Consider the following 26,473-nt stretch of genomic DNA (forward strand, 5'->3'; position numbering starts at 1 on the left):
TGAACCCGTGTCCCCTGCATTGGTAGGTGGATTCTTAACCACTGTGCCATCAGGGAAGCCCATGGCTTTTTTTTAATAAAAAATATATATATATGTACTCATTGTATGAAAAGAAAAAATCAGTGTAGAAAAGGTCAAAAACAAAAATCACCAAAGTTCTCCCTGAATTGTAATCACTTATTATAGTAGGAACATCCTTGTAGAGCTTCTATAGGCATGCTCATATAATCATATATAAATACTGTTTTACTGTACTACTATGGAACTCTTTTTCACTGAATACTCATAAGAACATCTTTGCACAGTGGAGTATATGAATCTCCATCACTTTTAATGGCTACATGGTACTCAATTGTATGTTATAATTTACTTAATCGGTCTCCAGCCAACAGCATTTAGATTGTAATTTTTCACTATCAAACACCATGTGAACCTCTATAGGCATACATCTTTTTGTACTCTTCTTTGTCAAGAAATGTGTTCTAAAGACAGAAGATGCTATTGTTGAATCAAAGTGTATTTTTAAAATGTTTTTGATATTTGTTGCTAAGTGGCCTTCCAGGAAAGTTTATACCGTTTAGAAGATACCAGCAATGTATACAAGTTTCCTAGCACCCTTGCCATTAGTAGCTTTTATTACTCTGAAATTTTTGCCAATCTGATACATGGAAAATTTCTTCCTTTATTGTGTCTCTCTGAAGACCTTGCTGCTGTAAAGGCTTTTATGGAAATAATCTGTGACTGGAGTCACGAATACTCTCCAGCCCCAGTCTTGCCTCCTCATCTAGTATAGGTTGCTTTTTTCTCAAAAGGCCAGACCTTTTTCTTTAAAAAAATAAAACATGTTAAAACATACATATTTTAAATATTTCTCTAAAAAGTGTCATTTGACTTTCCTCTTCAAAGAAAGATTTTTTAAAAATTCTTCTCCCTTATGGTTCATCACAGGATGTTGACTAGAGCTCCCTGTGCTGTACAGCAGGACCTCGTGGCTTATGCATTCTCTGTGTAATAGTTTGCGCTTGCTACTCCCATACTCCCGGTCCCTCCCTCCCCCACAACTGCAAGGCTGTTCTCTGTCTGTGAGTCTGTTTCTGTTTCGTAGACAAGTTCATTTGTGTCATTTTAGATTCCACATGTAAGTGATAGCGTATGGTATTTGTCTTTCTCTTTCTGACTTTGCTTAGTATGATCATCTCTAGGTCCATCCATGTTGCTGCACATGGCATTATTTCATTCTTCTTTATGGCTGAGTAATACTCCATTGTACATATATATACATCTTATTTATTTATTTATTTATTTATTTATTTATTTATGGCTGTGTTGGGTCTTCGTTTCTGTGCATGGGCTTTCTCTAGTTGTGGCAAGCAGGGGCCACTCTTCATCGCGGTGCACGGGCCTCTCACTATCGCGGCCCCTGTTGTTGCGGAGCACAGGCTCTAGACGCGCAGGCTCAGTAATTGTGGCTCACGGGCCCAGTTGTTCTGCGGCATGTGGGATCTTCCCAGACCAGGGCTTGAACCCGTGTCCCCTGCATTGGCAGGCAGATTCTCAACCACTGCGCCACTAGGGAAGCCCTATATACATCTTCTTTATCCATTCATCTGTTGATGGACGTTTAGGTTGTTTCCATGTCTTGGCTACTGTAAATAGTACTGCTGTGAACATAGGGGTACATATATCTTTTTGAATTACAGTTTTGTCCTGATATATTCCCAGGAGTGGGATTGCTGGATCATATGCCAACTCTATTTTTAGTTTTTTGTGGAACTTCCATACATTTCTCCATAGTGGCTGCACCAATTTACATTCCCACCAGCAGTGCAAGAGGCTTCCCTTTTCTCCACACCCTCTCCAGCATTTATTATTTGTGGACTTCTTGATGATGGCCATTCTGACTGGTGTGAGGTGATACCTCATTGTAGTTTTGATTTTCATTTCTCTAATACTTAGCAATGTTGAGCATCTTTTCATGTGCCTATTGGCCATCTGTATGTATTATAAGAAAGATCTTTTAAAAGAAGTAATATTATACCTTATCTCTGAGACAATGGTGAATGCACTCTAATAAAATTTATTTTCTCCAGCTCTTTTTTGTAGCTGTTGCTAGGCATACTTTTATATTAATATTTAGGCTCACTTCTTAATTACCTTATGACCAGCTTGAGGGCTTTTGCTAATTATAGTCAAATTTCTTTTACTTTTTGCTAATTTCAGTTTTACCAACATTCTGGTGTATCTCACATTAAATACATTTATTCTTACACTGTGTTTACTTATTTCAAATGAAAGCAGCATTGAACCCCACATGTAAAATAAAACTATGGAAAAGCTTAAAAGTTTTTAACTTCTAAGATATCTAAGAAGGAAATAAACTTCATGCTGTATACTTTTCATTGGTTTAGGTCAAAGATTAAAAACAAATTCGAGTCTCCTGGCAAATTGTTTAATGGTAGCCACTTCTGAGTGGTCTGCAGGGGAAGTCTGAAACACGGCTGAAACATTTCCCTCTGTGTCCTCGCCTAATCTAATTTCAGTGCTTCCAAAGATTTCTACCAGCTCCGCCCCCAGGAAGAAAGCTTCAGTTTCTTATTCTGACTGCCTTATGTCAGCAGCCGCCGCCTTGCTTCCTCTTCCTGATGGTACTTCCTAGACCGCCCAGAACGCAGTCGTCATGATCTTGCAGAGATAGCTCCATCTGTCAAGCCCTTGGGCCTTCAAACAGCTTAAGCATTGAGGAATATTTTTCCTGGAATCATTTTTAAATTAATTGGAAGTGGCAATGTGCATCAGTTAAACGCAGGTCTGAGGTGACGAGGACATCTCTGTACTCCTTATTTCCCATTCCATTGCAGCTCTGACGGGCTTGGCATGCCGGTGGTGAGAGGTACTCTGTGTGAATGTCAGGGAGCAATTTGGTGACAGAGAGACCGAATCAAAGGGACTTGCTCAGTTTAAAATGGGACGTAGTGACTGATGTACTGTCCCTTTTTTTTTTTTTTTTTTTTGCCAAGGGTTGGGGGAAATCAGCCGTTTTGGCGTATTGCCAAGATTCCTCTTTAAAAACCTACCAGTCTCCTTTTACAAGTAAAATAGGGCCCCAAGCATCTTATAAAGCATTTTATAAAGTAAGAATGTGCAACACTTACCAGGAAAGATAAGCTCTGCCATAAAAGCCTTCTTGTTGCAGGCCTGACACAAACCAGGCTTAATCACCTCAAGAATGTTCCCAGTCTCACTCCACTGGAGGGAAGGTAGCCTTGATTTCACTTGGGTTTTCTTACTGAGCATAGAAAATTGGTCTCACATGAGCAGATCTCTAACCAAAGCATTGTGGAGTGCAGACCTGATAGCGCACGCTTTCCCCTTAAGCTTTTAGTATTTCCTGACTGAAATACTTCTAACAATTTTAAGAAGAAATCTTTTTTTTTAATGTGCTGTATATCTTTCCACAACGCAGATTGTGTTGAACGTAATTTCACTTTTTCTTGATGACTCAGCTATATCAGTTACTATTTGCTTCTGTGCTAACAGATTCTGGGCTTTCATAGTTCTTATTCTTTCTGTACTTCTTCCTGATCCTACTTTGGCTCTTGTTTTTCACCTCCCACCATCCTGTTGACTTTAGGTTCCTCCTTTGCCCTGGTATTTTCTCCATGGTTCTGTCCATTCCAGTGGCTTCATCCACATGCAGACAACTGCCAGGACCGCGTCTTCAGCCAGACCCCTGAGCTCCTAGCTCACAGGCCCGTTTGACTGGACACTGATGCTTGGATGTCCCACTGGTGTTACGTGTGTTTCCACTTGAACTGTCATTTACACCCCCCCATTTCGCCCCCCAACCTACTGCCGGGTCACCCACCGTGAATGGCAGTGTCATCCATCATCTAGCAATGCTGCCTGGACTGAAAAGCTGGACTTTATCCTGACCGCACTCTCTCTCACCCCAGTATCTGATCAGTCACCAAGTCTTGCTCCTCCCCCACCCTCACAGCCACTGTAGCTGGGGCACCTTCCTGCCCCAAGGTGCTTATCACAGCTAAGGTCCCTTCTCCCTGCCTGCCACCTTGCCCCGTCACAGCCCTTTCCCCACACTACCGCAAGGATGCACTGGCCTTCCTCTTCCCCACACCTCTGCCTTTCTACCATGGGCGGAATATCCATGCTGCGGCCAAAGCCCCACACGCATGAGGGCATCCACCCGCCTCCCACCCCCATCTACCCAAGGACCTCACTCCCATAATTATCCCCAGCCTTTAACGGTGATCAGTTTTCCCTCTGCTGCAGTGTGTGGAGACGTGTTCTAGTTTCTCCCACCTCTAAAAGTCTTCTCTCGGTGTTCCTCGTCCTCCTCCAGGTACCAGCCCATGTGCCTGCTTCCCGTCATAGGAGAGGTTTCTTGAAAAGAGTTGGTTGTGATCACTGTCTCCACTTCCTCTCCTTTTTCTCCTCAGTCCAGCTTCTTTCCCAGCACACCCAAAACTGCTAGTGTGGGTCGCCAGTGCCGTCCTTGTTGCCAGGTCCAGGTCTTGTCGTCATCCTTCTCTTACTTGACCTCTCAGCAACACTTGACACGAGGGAGCATTCTCCCCTCTCTTGGCTTCTACCCCTTCCACCTCACTGGCCATTTTTGTTCATCTCCTTTTCTGGCTCCTCCTCTGCAGACTTGGAAGTGTTGGAGTGTCCAGTGGCTTCATACTTGCACTCTTCTGTTCTCCATCTGTCCTCAGTCCTTGGTGCTCTTGCCTAGTCCCTGGCATTAAACACAATCTATACAATCTGATAATGTCCAAATACATAGCTCCAGCCTGACCTTCACATTTGCCTTGAAACCGCACGTGGTCCATCTCATCTCACAGGCATGTCAAAGCCCCACGTCCCAACCAGAAGTTGTGGTTTCCTCTCCTCCTCCCTAACTTGCTCCTCCCTCAGTCTCCCCCATTTCAGTGAGTGCCACTCCCATCCCCCCAGTCGTTCAAGCCAAAAACCCAGCCAAGAATCATGGTAGATTTTCTCATTTCCTGTCATTCCCTTCACCTAAGCTGTGAGCACCTGCTTGTTAGCCCAGCTGCTAAACAGAGCCTGGCTCTTTCATCTCTCTCCACCTCCATTCATCTTTTGCCTGGTGTATTGAAACAGTTTCCTGTCTAGTATCTCGGCCTCTCCTTTACTTCCCCTAGAATTTTTTTTCCCACGTTGATATTTTTTAAATGTAGGTCAAATCATGTCACTCCTTTATTTAAAAACCCTTCAGCATCTCCTGTTGAGGAAGTCTCACAGGATGTAGCCCCACCTACCTCACTGACCTCATCTTGAGCCACCACCATCACCTCTCCCATCCCATGCCCACCTCGCCCTGCCAGGCCCTGGGCCTTCTTGTTCCTTCAGCACTCCAGCCTTATGCGTAGGGCCTTTCTAGCTTTGCCCAGGAAACTCCTTCCCTGGGTCTTTGCAGGGCTGGCTCTGTGTTGCCATCCAGGGTTTCAACACAGATTTACTTCACCCCCTCAGAGAAGCTTCCCCAGACCGTCTAATTAAAATACAGTAGCCTCTTCATTCCCACCACTCAGTTCCTCTCTGATGTTATCCTGTTTTGTTTTCTTCACGACACTTGTTGCAAAATGAAGTTATATTGACCATTTTAAAATGTTAATCTGTTTTTGCTAAAAGAACATAAATTCTAAGAGAGTGGAGTGTACCTTGTTCATTGTTGTATCCTCAGCACCTGCACCATGCCTACTAGCGCAGAGGAGGTACTTAGTGAACTCTGTTGGATGAAATCTGATCACACTGCCGCTGTCACTTCAGTGGCGCCCTCTTGCCTTGAGAATACATTCCAGGGTGCTTGAAGACGTTTGTAAGTTCCTGTGTGATCCGGCCCCTGCTTATTCTTTAACCCATTGCTTCTCGACCAGGGCTGGGGAGGTGTGTGCGGCAAATTTGCTATGTCCCATCCGCCCACCTCCACCCACGACGGAGATTTGGCAGTGTCTGGAGGTACTGTCTGGGCCATCATAACTACAGGAGAGCTACTGGCATCTAATGGGTAGAGGCCAGGGAAGCTGCTGCACATCCTACAGTGCGTAGGACAGGCCCACAAAGAATGACCTGGTCCAGAATGTCAGGAGTGCTGCGGTTGAGAGTCTAGCTGTGCCTCTAATAAGCCTCTGTCACCGTCAGAGGTCTAGCCGTGCTGAAAGGCAGTGTGCTTTCTAGCCTCAGAGCCTTGTCCTTGCTGCTCCCCCACCTGGAACACCCCTTTCTTTCTTCACTATTCCCAATGCTGCTGACCCTCTTTGTTGCCCAGATAGAGTCTGGAGGCAAATTAGTTTTTAAACTGTATAACGTGGAGTTAATCTGTTTTGGCAGTTTGGAGTTTATAAAGGTAACTTAAGGTTACCTCAAACTGAAAGTAACTTCCATACACAAAAACATCCTTTGTGTCCTTTTTTTTTTAGATGGTAAGGCTGCTGTTACTGAGGACTAGAGTAGTATTTCTATTAAGCCAATCGCAGAGAATAAATGAGCTGAATTAGGTTTTGGGTTTTTTTTTTTTGTGGTACGCGGGCCTCTCTCTGTTGTGGCCTCTCCCGTTGCGGAGCACAGGCTCCGGACGCGCAGGCTCAGCAGCCATGGCTCACGGACCCAGCCACTCTGCAGCATGTGGGAACATCCCGGACCGGAGCACGAACCCATGTCCCCTGCATCGTCAGGCGGACTCTCAACCAGTGCACCACCAGGGAAGCCCCAAATGAGCTGAATTAGTATAACAGCACTTAGTGCAGTCAGAGCCTAAGCCATAAAATTAAACTCTCACTTTTTAGATATGATTTAGGATGTTTAAACACATACTAATGAATATTAATTTCTTTGTTTTTCATGTTTTGTGCCACATTAAAATAATTCCTTTTTAATGATTCACACAAGCAGCTTTTTTACATTGCATTAAAAATTATGTGTAAGATGATGCCTTTAAAGAACAAAAGTGAGATCTGGGTAACTTACCAGAAGAGCTTGCCAATTCATGTTATAGTATTTGAATACCATGAATAGGAAGTTGGTGCCACGGTTGCTTTTTGAATGGACATTCTACCTTTATTCTACTCAGTAGACAAAGCTTTGTGGCCCTGCTTTTGTCCTGCCCCCAGCGTTCCCAGTACTGCTGACGAAAGAAAATACTTGGAGGTACTGCGATTTGTAAATTACGGAGTTAGGTAGATTTTAGTATCTATGAGCAACAGAATCACAGCCCACTGATTTTTTTTAAAAAACTACAATTTGCATTTTATGAGTTTCAAATCACAAGACTTTTAAAATAATTGCGTTTATATAATGTTCTACTTGCATGCTGGTGAGTTTATAGCTTACAGTATTAACACTGCTTTCATTGCATCTTGTTTGTTTGTGTTTTCAAATCAAGGGTTTTGTGCACGGATTATTTTCTTAAAAGTTTTCCATAGAACAAAACATTTTAAATAACTTCAAAGGATAAAAATATTCCTTCTGCCTCTGCATATTTATTTTACTGTGTTTCTAGCACTGTAGAATTTTTTTTTAATTTGTATGTTGTAAGGTGGTAAAGGTGGGCATTAGCTTTGAAAGTAATTAAGAAATCTTTTAGTTTATTCATAGCTTTATCTGAAATTTATGCATCAACCTTGCTAAGAAACCCCAGACAGGCACCATTTTACTTACCCCTTTATGCAGAACTCCAGCACCAGGTGGATCTCCAGCCCTGCCTTTCCATCTCACTCACATTTTAGCCCTCTAGCCTTACTTGGCTCAGTTCTGTGGTTATTTCCTCATTCTTTTCTACCATAAACATTTACTGAATCCCTATTCATAGACCAAGCTCTGTTCTGGAGGATAGGGATATGCTGTTAAATAAAAGGTGATCCCTTTTGGAGTGACAAATTCATAAGTAATTACATTTAACTGTGTGTGATAAATCCTGTAATGGAGAGAGGTACACAGTACAGTGGTGGCGGATTTTTAAAAAGTCAATTCTCCTTGGGAGATTGTAGAAGACTTAGGAGAGCGTGGAATATTTGAGCTGGACTCCTAGATGGAAAAAGGGCAGGGGGAGCTGGGGATGAGAGTCCAGGTGGAAGGAATAGAGTGACTTAGTTTACAACCATCCTTGGTCCAGACGCTTGCTAGTCATCTTTATTTCCTGATTCCTCCCTCCTAAGTGGTGTAACCAAAAGTATTATGGCATAATCCTGCCATCAGCCATAATATTATACTGAACATAGAATAGATAATTTGAATTAGATTTTCCATTCAAAAGGAGTAATGAGCCACCTAAGACAGAAGGTCATTAGGGAGCTGGCTAGCTAGAGTTGGCTTTCCACATCTTTGGGTAGACCTGTCATCTGTTCATCTGTTTTAGTTCTTTCCTTCTTATCTCAAGACTTACTGTAAATAAAAGGCTGCTTTGTTTGAGATATTTTTATTTTGGAGAGTGTTATTTTTCTCAAAATTGATTTAGTGTGGCTAAGGGGAAAAACTGAAGAGGCAGCTGTCATAGTGATGGTATTTCTGAAGAGGTTCAAACTCTAGAAAGAAAATTACTGTAGAAAAAGGCCGTCTAACTAAGAGTCTTTATGTCCTTGAATTTCATCCTCAAGAACACTTATAAGAAAAATGACTGGTCAAAGGAATCATTGTAGGAAAAAGTGAGAACAGGCATCAGGTTAAAACATTTCAAGCTATGACTGGGATAAAAGAAAGAATAAGATGTCAGCCACCATTAAATAAAGATCATTTAAATATTCTCCTTTTTAATTTGACAAATGGTGACCATAAATCTGACCACCGGGGTGGAGAGAACGCATGTATGTGGTGCTCTTACCATTTTGTGTGACACGGAGCTTGTACTGTACCATCTAAACAGGGTGCCACCAAGTCACACTGAAACAGGATTGCAGGATCTCCACTGTTGCCACACTTTTCTCACCTCTCACCAACTCCTTTGCTTACTGTTGCTCTCTTCCTGGACTGCAGCTCGGTGGCAGAAAGAATGAGAATAGCTTTTCAAGTCCTGAATGTGAAATATTCATTTTGTCAAGATTTGGTATTCTAAAATGGAATATATATGTGTACACACACACACACACATATATATATACATATACAATTTTTTTTCCTGCCTGTGAGGAGGCGGCATGTACCAAGAGCTCCGTTAGGGGAGAACATACTGCTTTCTTGGAATGAGAGGAAAGCTTTGAGGAATCATTACATGGTCAGAATTCTGTTTATATAAGTGAGGAGAAAGTACTGTTATTTTTGTTTGGACTTTTATAGTTTATTGGGTTTAAGGGTATATGTGTGTGTGTGTGTGTGTGTGTGTGTGTGTGTGTGTATATATATATATATAACATATATGTGTCAGATGTAAAGTTTTTATTTCCTTAGAAATTTGAAAGGACATTCATAATACTGACCAGAAGAACTCAGAGGAAAGTAAGGTACACTGGTGCCATATTGCACTAGCTAATATTTTAGTCCTTTAATCAATAATCTGGTTTGTGCAGTTGGCCAAAATTTGCCATTTTAAGGACGTAGAAGATATATCTTCATGCTGATATCAGGCTACATCATCACCATCTTTCTACTCGGGAAGTCGTTTTCGATCAGGACTCTCAATTAGGAGCTTTCCTTTGTCGCGACTGTTTGACTAGCTCACGGTCGGCTCCTGCCCCTTGTCGTCAGGATCCTACGACTTCCGCAGTCACGGTCGTGACTGACATAAAGGCAGCGGAAGCCTTTCCAAGCGTAAGGTTCTCGAACTGGATACAACGGGAAACAGGAGTCCCAGTTTTCCAACGGATGCAGGGAAATGGTGCAGGAGGCCATTGGGAGACAAAGGATACGCACCTGGTTATTCCTGGCAGGGATACAGTTAAGAAAATTTAACCTTATTTTCATCTGTACTGAATGGAAATGTTTTTACTTGGCATATGTAGTGAAAACAGAAAATCAGTAATCCCAAGGATCTGGGTTGTCTCATTATACATGCTAAGTAGTGGAGAGAATTCGAGTTCTTAAAATTTTAACTCCAGAATTCATTTGCGAGAGGAGCCCTTCCGTGTCGTCGTCGTCCCCCTCCCCGCAATCAGATCAGACCTGAAGTACTTTGCGGAGGCCCGTTTGAGGCCACGAGAGCTGGGCTCGCCTTGCGCAGCCGCAGTAGCAGGCCGCGTCCAAAGGTCCCGGCCTTGCGCAGCCGCAGTAACGGGCTGAGCAAACGGCCAACGGTCACAGCTCTCTGCTTTTGAGCTTGTAAGGCTGCCTGCTGCTTTCTTCCTATCTCTCTTCCTTCACCTCTCGAGTGAGTAGCCATGAGCTGGGCTGTGGGAATGCAGCGGGCCAGCCAGAGAGTGGGCGCTGTGAGAGCAAATTGCCTGTGCCCGGGAATGGTGTTGAGTCCCTGCCAGCCGGCAGGCATCGCCCACAGGGGCACCTGGCCCATCGCCCCCGCGTCCAAGATGGCTACGGTCAAGTGTGAGCTTATGAAGAATTTCCCCTCAGAGGAGCCCGTTCGTTGCAATAAGATCTCCATTGTAGGAACTGGATCGGTTGGCATGGCCTGTGCTATCAGCATCCTGTTAAAAGGCTTGAGTGATGAACTTGCCTTGGTGGATGTTGATGGAGGCAGACTGAAGGGTGAGACAGTGGATCTTCAGCATGGCAGCCCTTTTGTGAAAATGCCCAATATTATTTCCAGCAAAGATTACCTTGTCACTGCAAACTCCAACCTCGTGATTAGCACAGCAGGTGCACGCCAGGAAAAAGGAGAAACACGCCTTAATTTAGTCCAGCGAAATTTGGCCATCTTTAAGTTAATGATTTCCAGTATTGTTCAGTACAGTCCTCGCTGCAAGCTGATTGTTGTTTCCAATCCAGTGGATATCTTAACTTACGTAGCCTGGAAGTTGAGTGGATTTCCCCAAAACCGTATTATTGGAAGTGGTTGTAATCTGGACACTGCCCGTTTCCGTTTCTTGATCGGGCAGAGGCTTGGTATCCATTCTGAAAGCTGTCATGGGTGGATCCTTGGAGAGCATGGAGACTCAAGTGTTCCTGTGTGGAGTGGAGTGAACATCGCTGGTGTCCCTCTGAAGGATCTGAACGTAGATATAGGAACTGATAAAGATCCTGAGCAGTGGAAAAGTGTGCACAAAGACGTGGTTGCTAGTGCCTATGAGATTATCAGAATGAAAGGTGGTACTTCTTGGGCCGCTGGCCTGTCTGTAGCTGACTTAACAGAGTATCGTGAAGAACCTTAGGAGAGTGCATCCGGTTTCCACCAGAATTAAGGGTCTCTAAGGGATAAATGAAGTATTCCTCAGTGTTCCTTGTATCCTGGGAGGGAGTGGTATTACCAACCTTATAAAAAGTAAAGTTGGCCCCTGAAGAAGAGACCCATCTGCAGAAGAGTGCAAAAACACTTTGGGAAATTCAAAAGGAGCTTAAGTTTTAAAGTTGTTTAAAACTACCATTCTGAAGTTATTGAAGAAAAGAGAGTAGTTATGGAGTTGTGTATGTCCAGTTTTTGAATAAACTTGAATTCCTAAAAGTTGGAAACAGGGAAGGGGGTAGAGTGACTCCCCTATTTATTTAGACCTCCCCCCCAGCTCTTTTATTTAGCATCCAGATGCTGAATTATACTTTTTTTTTAAAACAATTCCTAAGTGACTGCATCAAAGAAGGTGTTTTCGTACCACTGGTGTACCGGTCCTCACCCTGTGTATGTGTGTGTGTGTGTGTGTGTGTGTGTGTGTATAGTTGCCACTTGTCCAAAAAAATGGAGGATGTGGGTGTTTGTTGTGTTACAGAAATTCTGATTCTTTTCATTAAGTACAGGTTCATTCTTTTGTTCTGGGTGACTTATACCTGTGTTCATTTATATACTATGTTTTTGATGTTGTAACTTCCTGTACAATGTGAAAATAAACGTATACACAGAAGCATTTTCTGTAATGGAGCCATCAGCTGTCTTCATTGCCCTATGACAGCCTATCAGCCAGGCTTTCAAAAAGGCATCGTAAAATGGGAGCTGGAAGCCGGTCCTGTGTGTGCATACTCATGTATATGTACCAGTGAAGCAGGATCATTAAGTAAAAAATGAAAATAATAGTGATTTAGTTGGTAGCTATTATAAAGTATTTAAGGCAGTAAAATATAAAGCTTCAGAAAGAGGCCTGAGAGAGGTGGTAGCAGTTACTAAAAATAAAGTCTGACTGAAATAATTTTAGAACTGCCTCTGAGAACCTGACCTGTTAGCACATTAAATCAAGAAGCACATTATAAATTGTTCTTCTTGGGCTGAGTCTTACCTGCAGAGTGTGCCCTGGCCCTAAGACACTCCAGGGTCATCTCTGTTGCTCAGTTTACTTCACATTAACGGAAAGATTTTGCTTTTGAATTGTGCCCTGTTGTTAGTCACTGTCATAAAATTTGGCCATTTTAATGAGTACTTCAGGGATTGTATTTCTCAGAAAGTTACATGTTCGCTTTTTATTCCTAGATCAGTTGACTTTACTACAGATTCTATACTGTATGGATGTGATACATTGAAGGTTTAGGAGAAAGTAAAGATGCTCGTCTGACCTTTACCTAAATAATGGTACTAATAACTTAGGAAATGAGAATCTTAGCCTTCCTATTCAATTGAATATTAAATAAATGATATGGTATGTTCAAACATATCTCAGGTTTGATGTGGATATCAATAGGCCTAATCAAAATTGAAACGTACTAGTATCTGCTTTCTTTTTTTTTTTTGGCTGCATCGGGTATTTGTTGCGCGTGGGCTTTTCTCTAGTTGCTGCAAGCAGGGGCTACTCTCCATTGTGGTGCACAGGCGTCTCATTGCGGTGGCTTCTCTTGTTGCAGAGCACGGGCTCTAGGTGTGCGGCCTTCAGTAGTTGTGGCACATGGGCTTAGTAGTTGTGGTTCGCGGGCTCTAGAGCGCAGCCTCCATAGCTGTGGCGCACGGGCTTAGCTGCTCCGCGGCATGTGGGATCTTCCCGGACCAGGGCTTGAACCCGTGTCCCCTGCATTGGCAGGCGGATTCTTAACCACTGCGCCACCAGGGAAGCCCCTAGCATCTGCTTTCTAAATTAAGCCAGTCCTGCTTATTTAGTTTTATCAAATAGACATAGGACAGTGGTCTACCCCCCAAAACTGACCCTTTACTTAACTGTGCTGATCAGAGCTCCCCTATTATTTCATTGAACCATACTATTTCATTGAAAATATCAAAATGTTCTGATTACCCAGGAAGCTGTGTCATATTATGGGATTAATCGATGTGCTGAGCTCCCTGAAGGTGGCAAAAGTGGTGCTTTGATTGTTCCAGGTGGTTCTAAAACCTTTTTAAGCTTAATTGCACCAAGTTTCTCTTCCCCTTTGTCCAGCCCTTGAATTTTTATTCAGCCATGTTTCAGCCAAATTTAATGTAATATTGAAGGAGATCAGAGCCTGCCTTATGTCTGTTTTGTAATTCTCTTCACCAGCTACTTCAGTCAGGATAGGCTGGGTTATACTATAGTAAAAAATAATCTCCAGCTGTGTGGCTTAAAATAAGAAAAGTTTGGGCTTCCCTGGTGGTGCAGTGGTTGAGAGTCCGCCTGCCGATGCAGGGGACACGGGTTTGTGTCCCGGTCCGGGAGGATCCCACATGCCGCGGAGAGGCTGGGCCCATGAGCCATGGCCGCTGAGCCTGCGCGTCCGGAGCCTGTGCTCCACAACGGGAGAGGCCACAGCGATGAGAGGCCCGCGTACCGCAAAAAAAAATAATAATAACAAAGGTTTATTTCTCTCCTAAAATTCACTGGGTTTACACAACTTTCTAGGGAAGCTGCCCTCCACAGGCTGGCCTCATACCTCAAGTTTCTTTGATCTTGAGGCGCCACTGCAGCAACACAGGTTTCCATGATTGCTGTGGAAAGGGAAGAGAGGCCTGGAGAATTGAACACTTGCAGTAATGTGCTTCCACCTTGGAAGTGACACACATCTCTCTTCCTCATGTTTCATTAGCCAGAATTAGTTAGATGGTTACCTAACTTCAAGAGGGTAGAGAAGTATAGCCCCCTGTATCCAGAAGCAGATGAGTACTGGCCATCGGTGAGTACTGGTAACAGTCTGCCATTCAGCATTCTCAGTAACACGGTCACCATCACAAGAGACACACACTATAGGCTTTTTAAGTCATTTGTATTGAAAGCTGGCACAGGCGTAGAGCTTGTAGAGGTGCCCTGTCTTTCCAGGTCACAGAACCAGGGTGGTTGTGGGGAAAGAGCCTGGATATCAGTCAGGCCATCTTACTCGTAAACCAGATCACCGTGGGTGGGCTAACCTCTCTGACCTCTGGTTTCTCATATGTGAAGTGGTGGTCCTCATTTCTGCCACACAGAATCGTGAAGACTGAATAAAAGCCTACTGCTTGGTGTAGTGTCCGGCACATAGGTGATCTCAAATGGCAGACACTGTTATTCCTGTTCAGGGAACATTTATAGTCTTATTCTGTTTTATGAAGAAGCTGAATTTCCTGGTTCTTCAAAATGACCGTTGGCACTGTAATTATTGACAGGTCCAAAGGCTTTCTCATCAGTTGGTCCTATAAAGCTTTCATTATTCTAACCTCAGCACCGAGGCTGGCAGCAGTCCTGTACCTGCAAGTGAGAAAACTGAAGCTAAGTGAGCTAGTCAATGGCAAAGACGTTTTAAAACTTCAAGCTTTTTTTTTTTTTTTTTTTTTTTTTTTGCGGTACACGGGCCTCTCACTGTCGTGGCCTCTCCCGTTGCGGAGCACAGGCTCCAGATGCACAGGCCCAGCGGCCATGGCTCACGGGCCCAGCCGCTCCGCGGCATGTGGGATCTTCCCGGACCGGGGCACGAACCCACGTCCCCTGCATCGACAGGCAGACTCTCAACCACTGCACCACCGGGGAAGCCCTAAAACTTGAAGCGTTTAATTCCAATAGCTGTCTATTTATTAGAATAAATGCTGTAAGGGTTTTCTCAAATTAAATTGGGGGCATAGCCTCAGCTTTTAAGTAATTTTTCAGCACACTATATATTAGACCAGAAGTTTTCGTGTTGTTTTTTTCCTTGCCAAGACATGCATGGTAAATGTATAGCATATCCCATGTTTCACTCCTGGCATACCGGCTAAATCGCCCTTTAAAAAGCTGTTGAGGTGTGAATGAGAGTAGTAAACATTATTGGAGACATGATCTTGAATCTATTTTAATATCTAAAAAGTCAATCAGAATGTCCATGTTAGTGACAAATTACTTGTAATACATTTTCCAATTGTCATAACACTCTTTGAGAACTGCTGCCTTGGAGAGTGGTAGTTTCTGATAATATTACAACCCAGCACTGTTGGACACAAACATTGGGACTTAAGGATGCGGTTCTTGGAACAGTGGGCTCATTGCCTAGGGAGTGCCATTCGTGTCTTATTTTTTGTGGAGAGCAGCCCCTGGAGTTGTGCAGTACAGAGTGGCCCTGTTTAGAAAGGTAGGTTTGTGGTCCATAATCATGGAAAAATTCTCCCTGGTCAGAGATGAAAGAGGAAAGAGGAGGACTGCAGAGAGGAGGTCCCAGAATTTGGAAAATGCTTCAGAGTAAAGCTGAGTTGCTAGATGGAGACTCAGGTTCCCAGCATGCCCCATCTTCACCAAACTTTTGGGGTTTTAGGTTAGGGGGATGGTTCTGTGGCAATAGCTGTAATTATTATTGTGGAATTCAGTACATTTATTTTATAATGATTTTTGCTTAAATGTACTCAATCCCTAAATCTTTTGTCACACACATTTTTAAGCAGGGGAATGTTCTGTTGGCCTGTACTAGAGTATCACTGATAAGACCGGCACTTCTGATCTGCATATCAGCAATTGAAACAGGTGGAAAAAACTGAAGGTTTTCGTTTACTATACATATACTACAAATAGTACAAGCTTAAAAACTTTCTATGAGCCCTACTGTTGAAAGCAACTTGAGGCCCTGTTTATAAGTAGGGTATAAGTAAAGACTGGGTTTCCATTCCCACAGGTGTAAAATTAAAAAATTTTTTTTCATTGAAGTGTAGTTGATGTACAATGTTATGTAAGTAACAGGCATACAATATAATGATTCAAAAATCTTCAAGGTTGTACTCCGTTTACAGTTCTAAAATATTGGCCATATACCCTGTGTTGTAGAATATATCCTTGTAGCTTATTTTATACATAATAGTTTGCACCTCTTAATCCCCTACCCTTACGTTGCTCCTCCACCCTTCCCTCTCCCCAGTGGTAACCACTGGTTTCTGTATCTGAGTCTGTTTTCTTTTTTGTTATATTCACTAGTTTGTTGTATTTTTTAGATTCCACATATAAGTGATATCATACAGTATTTGTCTTTCTCTGTTGGACTTACTTCACTTAGCATAATACCCTCCAAGTCCATCCATGTTGTTGCAAATGGCAAAACTTCATTCCTTTTTATGACTGATTAGTATTACATTGTACATATATATATACCACATCATGTTTATCCAGTCATCTGTTGATGGACACTTAGGTCGCTTCCATATCTTGGCAGTTATAAATAATGCTGCTGTGAACATTGGCGTGCATGTATCTTTTCGAATTAATGTTTTTGTTTTTTTCAGGTATATGCCCAGGAATGGAATTGCTGGGTTATATGATTCTTCTATTTTCAGTTTTTTGAGAAACCGCCATCCTTTTTTGCACAGTGGCTACACCAATTTACATTCTCACCAACAGAGTACAAGGGTTCCCTTTTCTCCGCATCCTCACCAACATTTGTTATTTGTGTCCTTTTTGAGGATAGCCATTCTGACAGGGGTGAAGTGATATCTCATTGTAGTTTTGATTTGCATTTCCTTGATGATTAGGGATGTTGAGCATCTTTTCATGTGCCTGTTGGCCATCTGCATGTCCTTTTGAAAAAATGTCTATTCAGTTCTTCTGCCCATTTTTAAATTGGGTTTTAAATTTTGAATTGTATGAGCTGTTGATATTTGTTGGATATTAACCCTGTATCGGTCATATTATTTGCAAATATCTTCTCCCATTCAGTAGGTTGTCTTTTCGTTTTGTTGATTGTTTCCTTTGTTGTACAAAACCTTTTAAGTTTAACTAGGTCTCATTTGTTTATTTTTGCCTTCATTTCCTTTGCTTCAGGAGACAGCTATGTCAAAGAATTTTCTGCCTGTGTTTGCCTCTAGGAGTTTTATAGTTTCCAGTCTTACACTTAGGTCTTTAATCCATTTAAAAATTTTTGTGTATGGTGTTAGAGAATGTTCTAATTTCATTCTTTTACTTGTGGCTGTCCAATTTTCCCAGCATCACTTATTGAAGAGGCTGCCTTTTCTCCAATGTATATTTTTCCTCCTTTGTTATAGATTAATTGACCATAGGTGCATGGGTTTATTTCTGGGCTCTCTGTTCCATTGATCTATGTGTCTGTTTTTGTGTCAGTACCATACTGTTTTAATTACTGTAGCTTTGTAGTATAGTCTGAAGACAGGGAGTGCGATTCCTCCAGCTCTGTTCTTCTTTCTCAAGATTGCTTTGGCTATCTGGGATCTTTTGTGTTTCCATACAAATTTTGAAGTTATTTGTTCAAGTTCTGTGAAAAAATGCCATGGCTATCTTGATAGGGATTGCATTGAGTCTGTAGATTGCCTTGTGTAGTATGGTCATTTTAACAATATTAACTCTTCCAACCCATGAACATGGTATATCTTTCCATCTGTTGGTGTTGTCTTCGGTTTCTTTCCTCACTGCCATAGTTTTCCAAGTACAGGTCTACCTTCTTAGGTAGGTTTATTCATTGGCATTTTATTCTTTTTGATGCAGTGGTAAATGGGATTGTTTCCTCAATTTCTCTTATAGTTCATTGTTAGTGTACAGAAATGCAACAGATTTCTGTATATTAATTTTGTATCCTGCAACTTTACTAAATTCATTGATGAGTTCTAGTAGTTTTCTGGTGGCATCTGTAGGATTTTTTTTATGTATAGTATCATCTACAAACAGTGACAGTTTTACTTCTTCCTTTCCGATTTGTATTCTTTTTATTTCTTTTTCCTCTCTGATTGCTGTGGCTAGGACTTCCAGTACTATGTTGAATAAAAGTGGTGAGAGTGGACATCCTTGTCTTGTTCCTGATCTTAGAGGAAATACTGTCAGCTTTTTCCCTGGGGTTTTTTGTTTGATTTTTGTTTTGGCTCTATTTCATTTATTTCTGCTCTGATCTTTATGATTTATTTCCTTCTACTAACTTTGGGTTTTGTTTGTTCTTCTTTCTCTAGTTCCTTTTGGTGTAAGGTTAGGTTGTTTATTTGATATTTTTCTTGTTTCCTAAGGTAAGCTATATCACTGTAAACTTCCCTCTTAGAACTACATTTGCTGCATCCCATAGGTTTGGGATCATTGTGTTTTAGTATTCATTTGTGTCTAGATATTTTTTAATTTACTTTTGATTTCTTCAGTGATCCATTGGTTGTTTAGTGTTTGGTTGTTTAGTAGTATATTGTTTGGCCTCCACGTGTTTTTGTTTTCTGCAGTTTTTGTAGTTGATTTCTAGTATCATAGTGTTCATATCGGAAAAGATGATTGACATCATTTCAACTTTCTTAAATTTACCAGGGCTTGTTTTGTGGAAACGTGATCTATCCCGATCCATGTGCACTTTAAAGGAATATGTATTCTGCTGCTTTTGGATGGAATGTTCTGTGTATATCAATTAAGTTCATCTGGTCTAATGTATCATTTAAGGCTAGTGTTTCCTTATTGATTTTCTGTCTAGATGATGTGTCCATTGATGTAAATGGGGTGTTAAAGTCCCCTACTATTATTGTGTTACTCTCAGTTTCTCCCTTTATGTCCGTTAATATTTGCTTTATGTGTTTCAGTGCTCCTATGTTGGGTGCATATATATTTACAATTGTTATATCTTTTTCTTGGACTGATCCCTTGATCATTATGCAGTGCCCTTGTTTCTTGTAACAGCCTTTATTTCAAAGTCTATTTTGTCTGATATAAGTATTGCTACCTTGGTTTTCTTTTGATTTCTATTTGCATGGAATATCTTTTTTCATCCCCTCACCTTCAGTCTGTGTGTCTTCAGATCTCGTGTAGGCAGCACATATATGGGTCTTGTTTTTGTATCCGTTCAGGCACTCTGATTTTTAATTGGAACACTTCCATTTACATTTAAGGTAATTATTGATATGTACTTTTGACATTTTGTCAATTATTTGTAAGTTGTTTTTGTAAGTCATCAAGTCACAAAAGAAAAGAAGGGAAAAAAAAGACCATCTTTAGTGTTATGTTTGAATTCCTTTTTGTGTATGTGTATATCTATTATAGATAATTTGGTTTTTGGTTACCATGAGGTTTTTATATAGTGAGATACATATATATATACATAGTTTTATATACATATATATGTATATATATAGTTTTATATATATATGAATTACATATATATTTGTTTTAAGTTGCTGATCTCTTAATTTCAAATGCATTTTGATAACCCTGCATTTCTACTCTCCTCCCCTCACAATTACTGTTTTTGACATCATATTTTACATCTAATTGTTTTGTGTATCCCTTAACTGCTTATTGTGAATATAGATGATTTTACTACTTCTGTTTTTTAACCTTCCTACTAGCTTTGTGTGCGGATGACTTCCTGTCTTTACGGCGTGTTTGCCTTTATACCATTGAGCTTTTCAGTTTGTAATTTTCATGTTTCTAGTTATGGCATTTTCTTTATCGCTTAGAAAAGTTACTTTAACATTTCCTGTAAAACTGGTTTGGTGGTGCTGAACTCTTAGCTTTTGCTTGTCTGTAAAGCTTTTGATCTATCAAATCTACACAAGAGTTGCTGGGTAGAGTATTCTTGGTTGTAGGTTTTTCCCTTTCATCACTTTAAATATATGGTGTCACTCTTTTCTGGCCTGCAGAGTTTCTGCTGAAAAGTCAGCTGATAGCCTTATGGGAGTTCCCTTGTATGTTATTTGTTGCTTTTCCCTTGCTGTTTTTAATATTCTCTCTTTACCTTTAATTTTTGCCATTTTAATTGTGTGTCTTGGTGTGTTTCTCTTCGGGTTAATCCTTTATGGGACTCTCTGGATGTCTATGGCTGTTTACTTTCCCAGGTCAGGGAAGTTCTCAGCTATTATGTCTTCAAATATGTTCTCAGCCCCTTTCTCCCTCTTTTCCTTCAGGGACCCCTATAATGTGAATATTAGTGTGTGACCAGGGGATTTCTGCAGAAACTAATGCCTGTGGCCAGCAATTTTTATTTTGGCTGGCCAAAAAGTAATTGTTATTATTTCACTAACACTTTGCAGGTTATTACATTCAGTAGTTAAATCTGTCACACCTGTAAAGTCTTCTAATCTTCATGAAATGTTGTCTTCAATCCACTCTTTTGTAGTAGCAAAGGAGCATTCTCCAGCACTGTGAGTTCTGTTTTCACTTTCTGTATCAGAGTCAATCACTAAGGTTTTTTGTCTTTATTTGGTCTTATATTCACATCATCTGAATCAGAAGTGTATTCTGAAGAGCTATCATCTGCTGAGACACCAGTTGGCATATGTTGCTCAGACAGAGAAAATATCTGCATAAAATTCACCAAAAACTTATTCTTCACTCAAAATTTCATGATGCATCATTTTTGAAAATTTTACGTTTGTAATATACACAGGGTTGGCACAAAAACCTAATGGAGCAAAATGTAAATGATAACAACAATCATAAGTTGTATAATGAACGCTTGATCAGTTTTAAGCTCTAACAGCTTCACGCAGTGATGTTAATTGTATCACTCTCTAAAAACATACTGATAACGTCTCTGGTCAGAGACGTTAAACTGCCTTCATTTCTTTTCATTCTTTTTTGTGTTCAGCATCAGTCATTTCCACTATGTCTTTTCTGTCTTCCAGCTCACTGATCTGTTCCTCTGTATCATTCAGTCAGCTGTTGATTCCTTCTAGTATATTTTTTATTTCAGTCGTTGTAGTCTTCATCTCTGGTTGTTCTTTATTTTCTAACTCTGTTAAAAACTTCTGACTTCTTGCTCTATGCATCCATTCTTCTCCCGAGTTCTTTGTTCACCTCCACGATCACTACCCTGAACACTTTCTTGGGTAGATTGCCCGTCTCCATTCTTCTTCTGAGGTTTTACCTTGTTCCTTTGTCTGGAGCATGTTCCTCTGTCACCTCATTTTGCCTGTTTTTTGTTTTGTTTTGTTGTTTTAACGTATATGGTAGGTTAGTTACGTTTCCAGACCTTGGAGAAGTGGCCTTCTGTAGGAGACACCCTGTGTCCCAGCAACACAATTCCCTCTTATCACCCAAGCCGTATGCTCTAGGAGTTCCCCCTATGGTTGGTCCTTCTCTTGTGACAGGCTGACTGTGTGGGTGGTCTGGTAGGTTTGGTTGGCCCCCAGTCCAGTTGGGTGCCAGACCCTGCCTTGTGTGGAAGCTGCCAACTGCTGGTTGACAGGGCCGGGTCACGAGGCAGCTGACTGCAGAACCTCAGGGGGCCCTGGGGCTAGTGCTGGCTCACTGGTGTGTGGAGTCAGGGTACAGAAGATTCTGGGGCTGTTGTCTGCCCCCTGGTGGATGAAGCCAGGTCCTGGCGTTAGTGCTAGACTACTGGTAGGCAGAGCCTGGTCCTGGAGGCTGGTGACAGGGCCCAAGGGTCTTAGAGCTGGTGTCAGATGGCTGGTTGGGTGGGGGGTGTTCCTGACACAGTTGGGTACAGGGTCCAGGGTGTCCCAAAGCTTGTGTTGGCCTGCTGGTGGGGAGGCTGGTCCAGAGGCTAGAGCAGGCTTCCTGGAGGGCTGGGGCAGGCCCAGGAGATACTGGAGCTGGTGCCTTCCCACTGGTAGGTGGGGCTGGGTCTTGGACCCTGTGGTGGACAGGGCCATGTCTAAAGGCAGCTGGGCTCACGAGGTCTTAAGGCAGCTGTCTGCTGATGGATGGGGCTGTGTCCCCAGCCCAGTTAGTTGCTTGGCCTGAGGCATCCCAGCACTGGGTCAGGTCTTGGCACTAATGAGCTAGAGGGAGGATTCCACAATGGCACCCACCAGCACCAGTGTCCAAGTGGTAGGAGGAGCTCCCAAGAATGGCTGCCACCAGTGTCTGTGTCCCCAAGGTGAGCTGCAGTTGCATCCTGCCTCTCCAGGAGACTCTGCAAGACCGGCAGGTAGGTCTGGCCCAGGCTCCTACCAAATTACTGCCTTTGTCCTGGGTCCCAAAACATGCGCGATGTTGTGTGTGCCCTTTAAGAGTGAAGTCTCTATTTCCCTAGTCCTCTGGGACTCCTGAAATTAAGCCCCACTGACATTTAAAGCCAAATTCTCTGGGGGCTCGTCTTCCCAGTGCAGGACACCCCAGGCTAGGGAGCCCGACATGGGCCTCAGAACTCTGACTTCTGTGGGAGAACCTATGCAATGTAATTATTCTCTAGTCTGTGGGTCACCCACTTGGGGATATGGGACTTAACTGTATTACCAGGCCACCATTCCTACCCCTCTCCTTCTGGTTCCTTCTTTACGTCTTTTGTTGTAGAAGATCTTTTCATCCATGGTGGTTTTGCACTTAGTTGTGGTTTTGGTGTGCTCGTGAGAGGAGGTGAGCTCAAGGTCCTTCTTCTCTGCCATGTTGACTGAACTCCTCCACAGCTGTACAGTTAAAGAGGACTAAATGGCGTTCTTTATCCCACTTGTCGCTCTTCCTTCACCTTGCTCTGAAGCCTGTCTGTTCCTAGTTGGCTATTTTTCAGATATGATTCCTTCTAGTGGTTCAGTTACTCACTTATGACCCTGGGAAACAAGTAAATAATACTTAGGAAATTAGAGGAAAGAAAAAAAATGGGGCCAAGAGGAGGAAATGGGAACAGCAGCCCCCGTGCTGAAGTGGAGCAGCCACTCGGCACTCTCCTACCCAGGCCTCATCTGAGTGTCCCAGCCTCTGCCTTCTCAGCGACTGACCTTGTTCCAGATTCCTGAGAAGGTGGGATGGTAAATGATTCTGTTCATGCCCTGGCTGTCTGATACCCCACTGGAAAACTCTGTCATTAGGCTCAGTTGTAACAGGTGTTCAACCAGAAAGGTGAAGGGAAAGAACCAAGCAGCTCGTTGCAGATCCTGGCCAGAGATGTCTTTCAACTGAGAAAGCCCATGCAAGATTCTTCCAGGGGGGCACTCTTGGGATTTTGGACAAAGCAGTTCTTTTTGTTGGCCACCCTAGACATTTAGCACCACCCCACGTCCCCACACACCCCCAATGCAAACAGTAATCCCCTGCGATTGTGACAGCCAAATTGTCAGGAGTCTCTACTCGAGAACCGCTATTTAGAACTACATTTCCAGTCAGATACAGTACTGCCTTTAGTTGAAAACCTTTCATCACACTACAAACTAGAGAGCTGCATGGAAGAGGGGGTTAGGGAGAGACACACATGTCGTGGATATGTGTGTGTGTGTGTGTGTGTGTGTGTGTGTGTGTCTTCAAGACTGGTGTCTGAGACCCAAACAAAGAGATAGTGGGCATGGACCTCCTCCAGACTACATATGATGGATAACCTTCTATGTCTTCCAGTATCAGAATATTTAAACCAAAATGATATAACTATAAATTAGTGCTTTTGACAAACACACCACAATACTTATATCCACACGAGCTTTGTTCTTGGAACACAGTACGTTGTGATGATGCTGTAGTGACACTAGCTAATATATATTGAGTACTACCCTCTGTAAGCAGGTAATTATCTCCATTCTGCACACATGGAGACTACCCCTTAAAATAAGCAGATTTCCCAAGCAGTGGAGTTGGGCTTTGAACAGAGAGGTGCACCTGATAGCAGGGCCTGTGCTAAAATGGTGCTACAATGACTGGAATAAATGACTAGGAACTTACAGGTCCCCACAGGGTGCACCACCTGAATTTGGAAACACTACAAGGATTCAGCTTCGAGGTGAAATAAGTAAGCATCAAGATAAAAAAAAAAAATACTAGCCGACTCTCAAAAATCACTCCAAGAATGACTTACATTTTGCTGTGAGTTCAGGGTGCGTCACAAATCTGACTGAGGAGATCTGGATCCTTGGGAAGTAATGGTTGGGATATGGCTGATGAGAACACTGCAGTGCTGTGCTGTAGCGCTTCTGAAACACCATCTTCAGAACAGGACCATCTCAGTGAAAAGAATGAATCAAAGAGTGTGGATCTAGTATTATCTAAGGTAAAGATTATCCACCTCCCATAAATTAGTGTTCCCCTCGCTCAGGGCGGTGCGCACTTAGGTGGACTGACACTGCGTGTCAGGATCTTCCAACCTCCTGCTCTGACTCTTGGATTCCAAATCACCCTCTGCTGAGAAAACCTCTACATAGATTTTTCAACACTGGCACATAAAAACATGCTACTCTATCTGCCATTGATTCCTTCTTTATTTACCCCCTACTAAGTTACTTCTCCCCACTCCTTCCCTCTGGCCCCCAAATTCTTTAAGTTTGAATGGCTTCAGTATGTTTATTTAGATAGAAATCCCATTCTCAGCTGCATCTTTATATATGAAGGCCAACAACACATACCATTCTCCTGGTAGGAAATAAATGTCATTGAGGGCTGACGATTTAGAGCCTGTTGCTTTCCAGATTTAGAGTGGAGTTTTATGTTATTTAAGGCCCAATAGACTTATACTTGGAAAAAGACAAGAGGTATGTCTCATTGTCTTTCAAGGCAGCGAGAACAGTCTTTACCTTTTGTTGGTCTTCCTTCGCCCGGTATCCACAGCAACGATGTATCAGTCGGTCAGCAACGGGGTACGTCTCTCATTGCTTTGGCTCTTTATCCCATCTTTTAACATCTGATGACTGATTTTTTTTTCATCTTTCAGATAAAAGACTTTCGAAGTAAAATGCAATCAATATTTCCAGCAATTCCCAAGAACTCTGAATCGGCTGTTGAATGGGAGGAAGCATTGAAATCCAAATGAGATGAGCATGGTGGGTGAAGTCCAGAACGCTTGTTACAGGAAAAGCTGGCTTTGGAGATGTCACAACAGCAAAGGGACTCGACGGATTTCTCCTCAGGAACACATGCAGACTGTTGAGTGAGCCTGTGGGCTGGATGGCACTCAGTGTCCCCATAGGAGGCCGACAGTCATCTCTGTGTGCTGTACTTCATTACAACTGATTTGGTTATGCTCATATGGGGGTGGGGGGGTGTTGGAGGGAGGGCGGAAGACTATTTAAAAATAATTATATGGGTACCTTCTCTATGTGGAGGAAATCCCAGGGGAAATACTTCTATGACTGTAACAGTTGAAACCAAGTTTTTTACCTGAAACACAAAATTATAACGTATGATGGAAAATCTTTATACACAGACTAACAGCAGTAGTACCTCTAAGTCTAATTAAATAAGTTTCAGCAGCCTTTCTTGTCCGTATGTGGCTGTCAGAACTCGGAGGACTTGCTCCTGTTAGGCAGACTCCAAAGTGACGGGTTAATGGATGAATCCTGTCCATCAGGCAGTGGGTGTGTCTCTCTTGTCCTGAACACAGTCTTTGATTTGTATATGCCAGTCATTTACCTGACAGCCTCACCTTAGGCCCTGTAAATTCTTAGACAAGAAGCCAGTAACAGATTATGATAACTTGAAAGGATAATCATGTGAAAATAACGATATTATGGGTATAAAATGTACTTTTTTGACAAGTTGGTTCTGGGTCCCGAAACACTGACTGTTTATAGCTTTATTTCAGTTGTCAATATAAAAGTAGTCCAGTTATCACCTATCTTAACAAATATTTTTAACCAAAAAGATACCTGAGAACTGAGTCTCAGGTAAATTAAAATTTTAAGAAAAGTATTTTAACATGTCAGTATGACCAGAAAATTAACCTCTGGTTGAATATCATTGGTGTATTTTCTTTATAATTGCTTAGGCTCTAATTAACAATCAGTTTAAAAAAGTACATTTGAAATTTATCTGTTAAAATGAAACCTTTTAGTTTTAAGAAAAAATTTTAAATGAAATGTCAACTGCCTAATGTAACATTTTTCTCTGGACTGTGTTACCCTGTTAAAATTGCTGTATTGTTAATTAAACAGGTGTATTCAGCACCTGGGATTCCTATGTAACCTGTTTAAAATCCAAGACTAAAAGAAAAGGATTGTGAAATTTATCTCAGGGTATGTGGAGTAGCAAAATAACTTCACCCACCTTTCATTTTTAACTAAATCTCTGCTAACAAAATAGCTCTAGTCTTCAAATGCAATGAAGGAAGGAAATTGGGAGGAAAACTGAACAGGTTTTTGTCCCTATTATGAGTCTGAGTCTAGGTGGGTGGTGGGTGTGCCACCACCCACCTGGAAGCCTAAAGGAAGGAATGTTTGTGTGACATGCCTAAGGTT

General features: G+C 42.1%; 2 protein-coding genes and 1 long non-coding RNA gene across 3 annotated transcripts in view; 2 read left to right on the forward strand and 1 right to left on the reverse strand.

The window, feature by feature from the left end:
• TMEM242 (transmembrane protein 242) overlaps positions 1–26,244 on the forward strand; it is a 47,579-nt gene extending 21,335 nt beyond the window's left edge. Inside the window, exon 4 of the mRNA XM_032651683.1 lies at positions 24,952–26,244. Coding sequence (XP_032507574.1) covers positions 24,952–25,050 — 99 coding nt within the window. The 3' untranslated portion in view covers positions 25,051–26,244. The remainder of the gene's footprint in view (positions 1–24,951) is intronic.
• LOC116763652 (L-lactate dehydrogenase A-like 6B) lies at positions 10,338–11,883 on the forward strand. The gene is given in 4 exon segments (XM_032651682.1): positions 10,338–10,735; positions 10,910–11,269; positions 11,271–11,400; positions 11,402–11,883. Coding segments are annotated over 4 exon segments (966 nt in total). The 5' UTR covers positions 10,338–10,346; the 3' UTR covers positions 11,489–11,883.
• Positions 14,212–24,943, reverse strand: LOC116763654. Its single transcript, XR_004352594.1, has 3 exons — positions 24,815–24,943; positions 24,103–24,246; positions 14,212–14,684 (listed from the first exon to the last, which is right to left on the reverse strand). It is a non-coding gene; the product is annotated as an uncharacterized LOC116763654 (long non-coding RNA).
• Positions 26,245–26,473: the final 229 nt, after the last annotated feature.

Source organism: Phocoena sinus, chromosome 12 (genome assembly GCF_008692025.1).
Source record: "Phocoena sinus isolate mPhoSin1 chromosome 12, mPhoSin1.pri, whole genome shotgun sequence".
NCBI lineage: Eukaryota > Metazoa > Chordata > Mammalia > Artiodactyla > Phocoenidae > Phocoena > Phocoena sinus.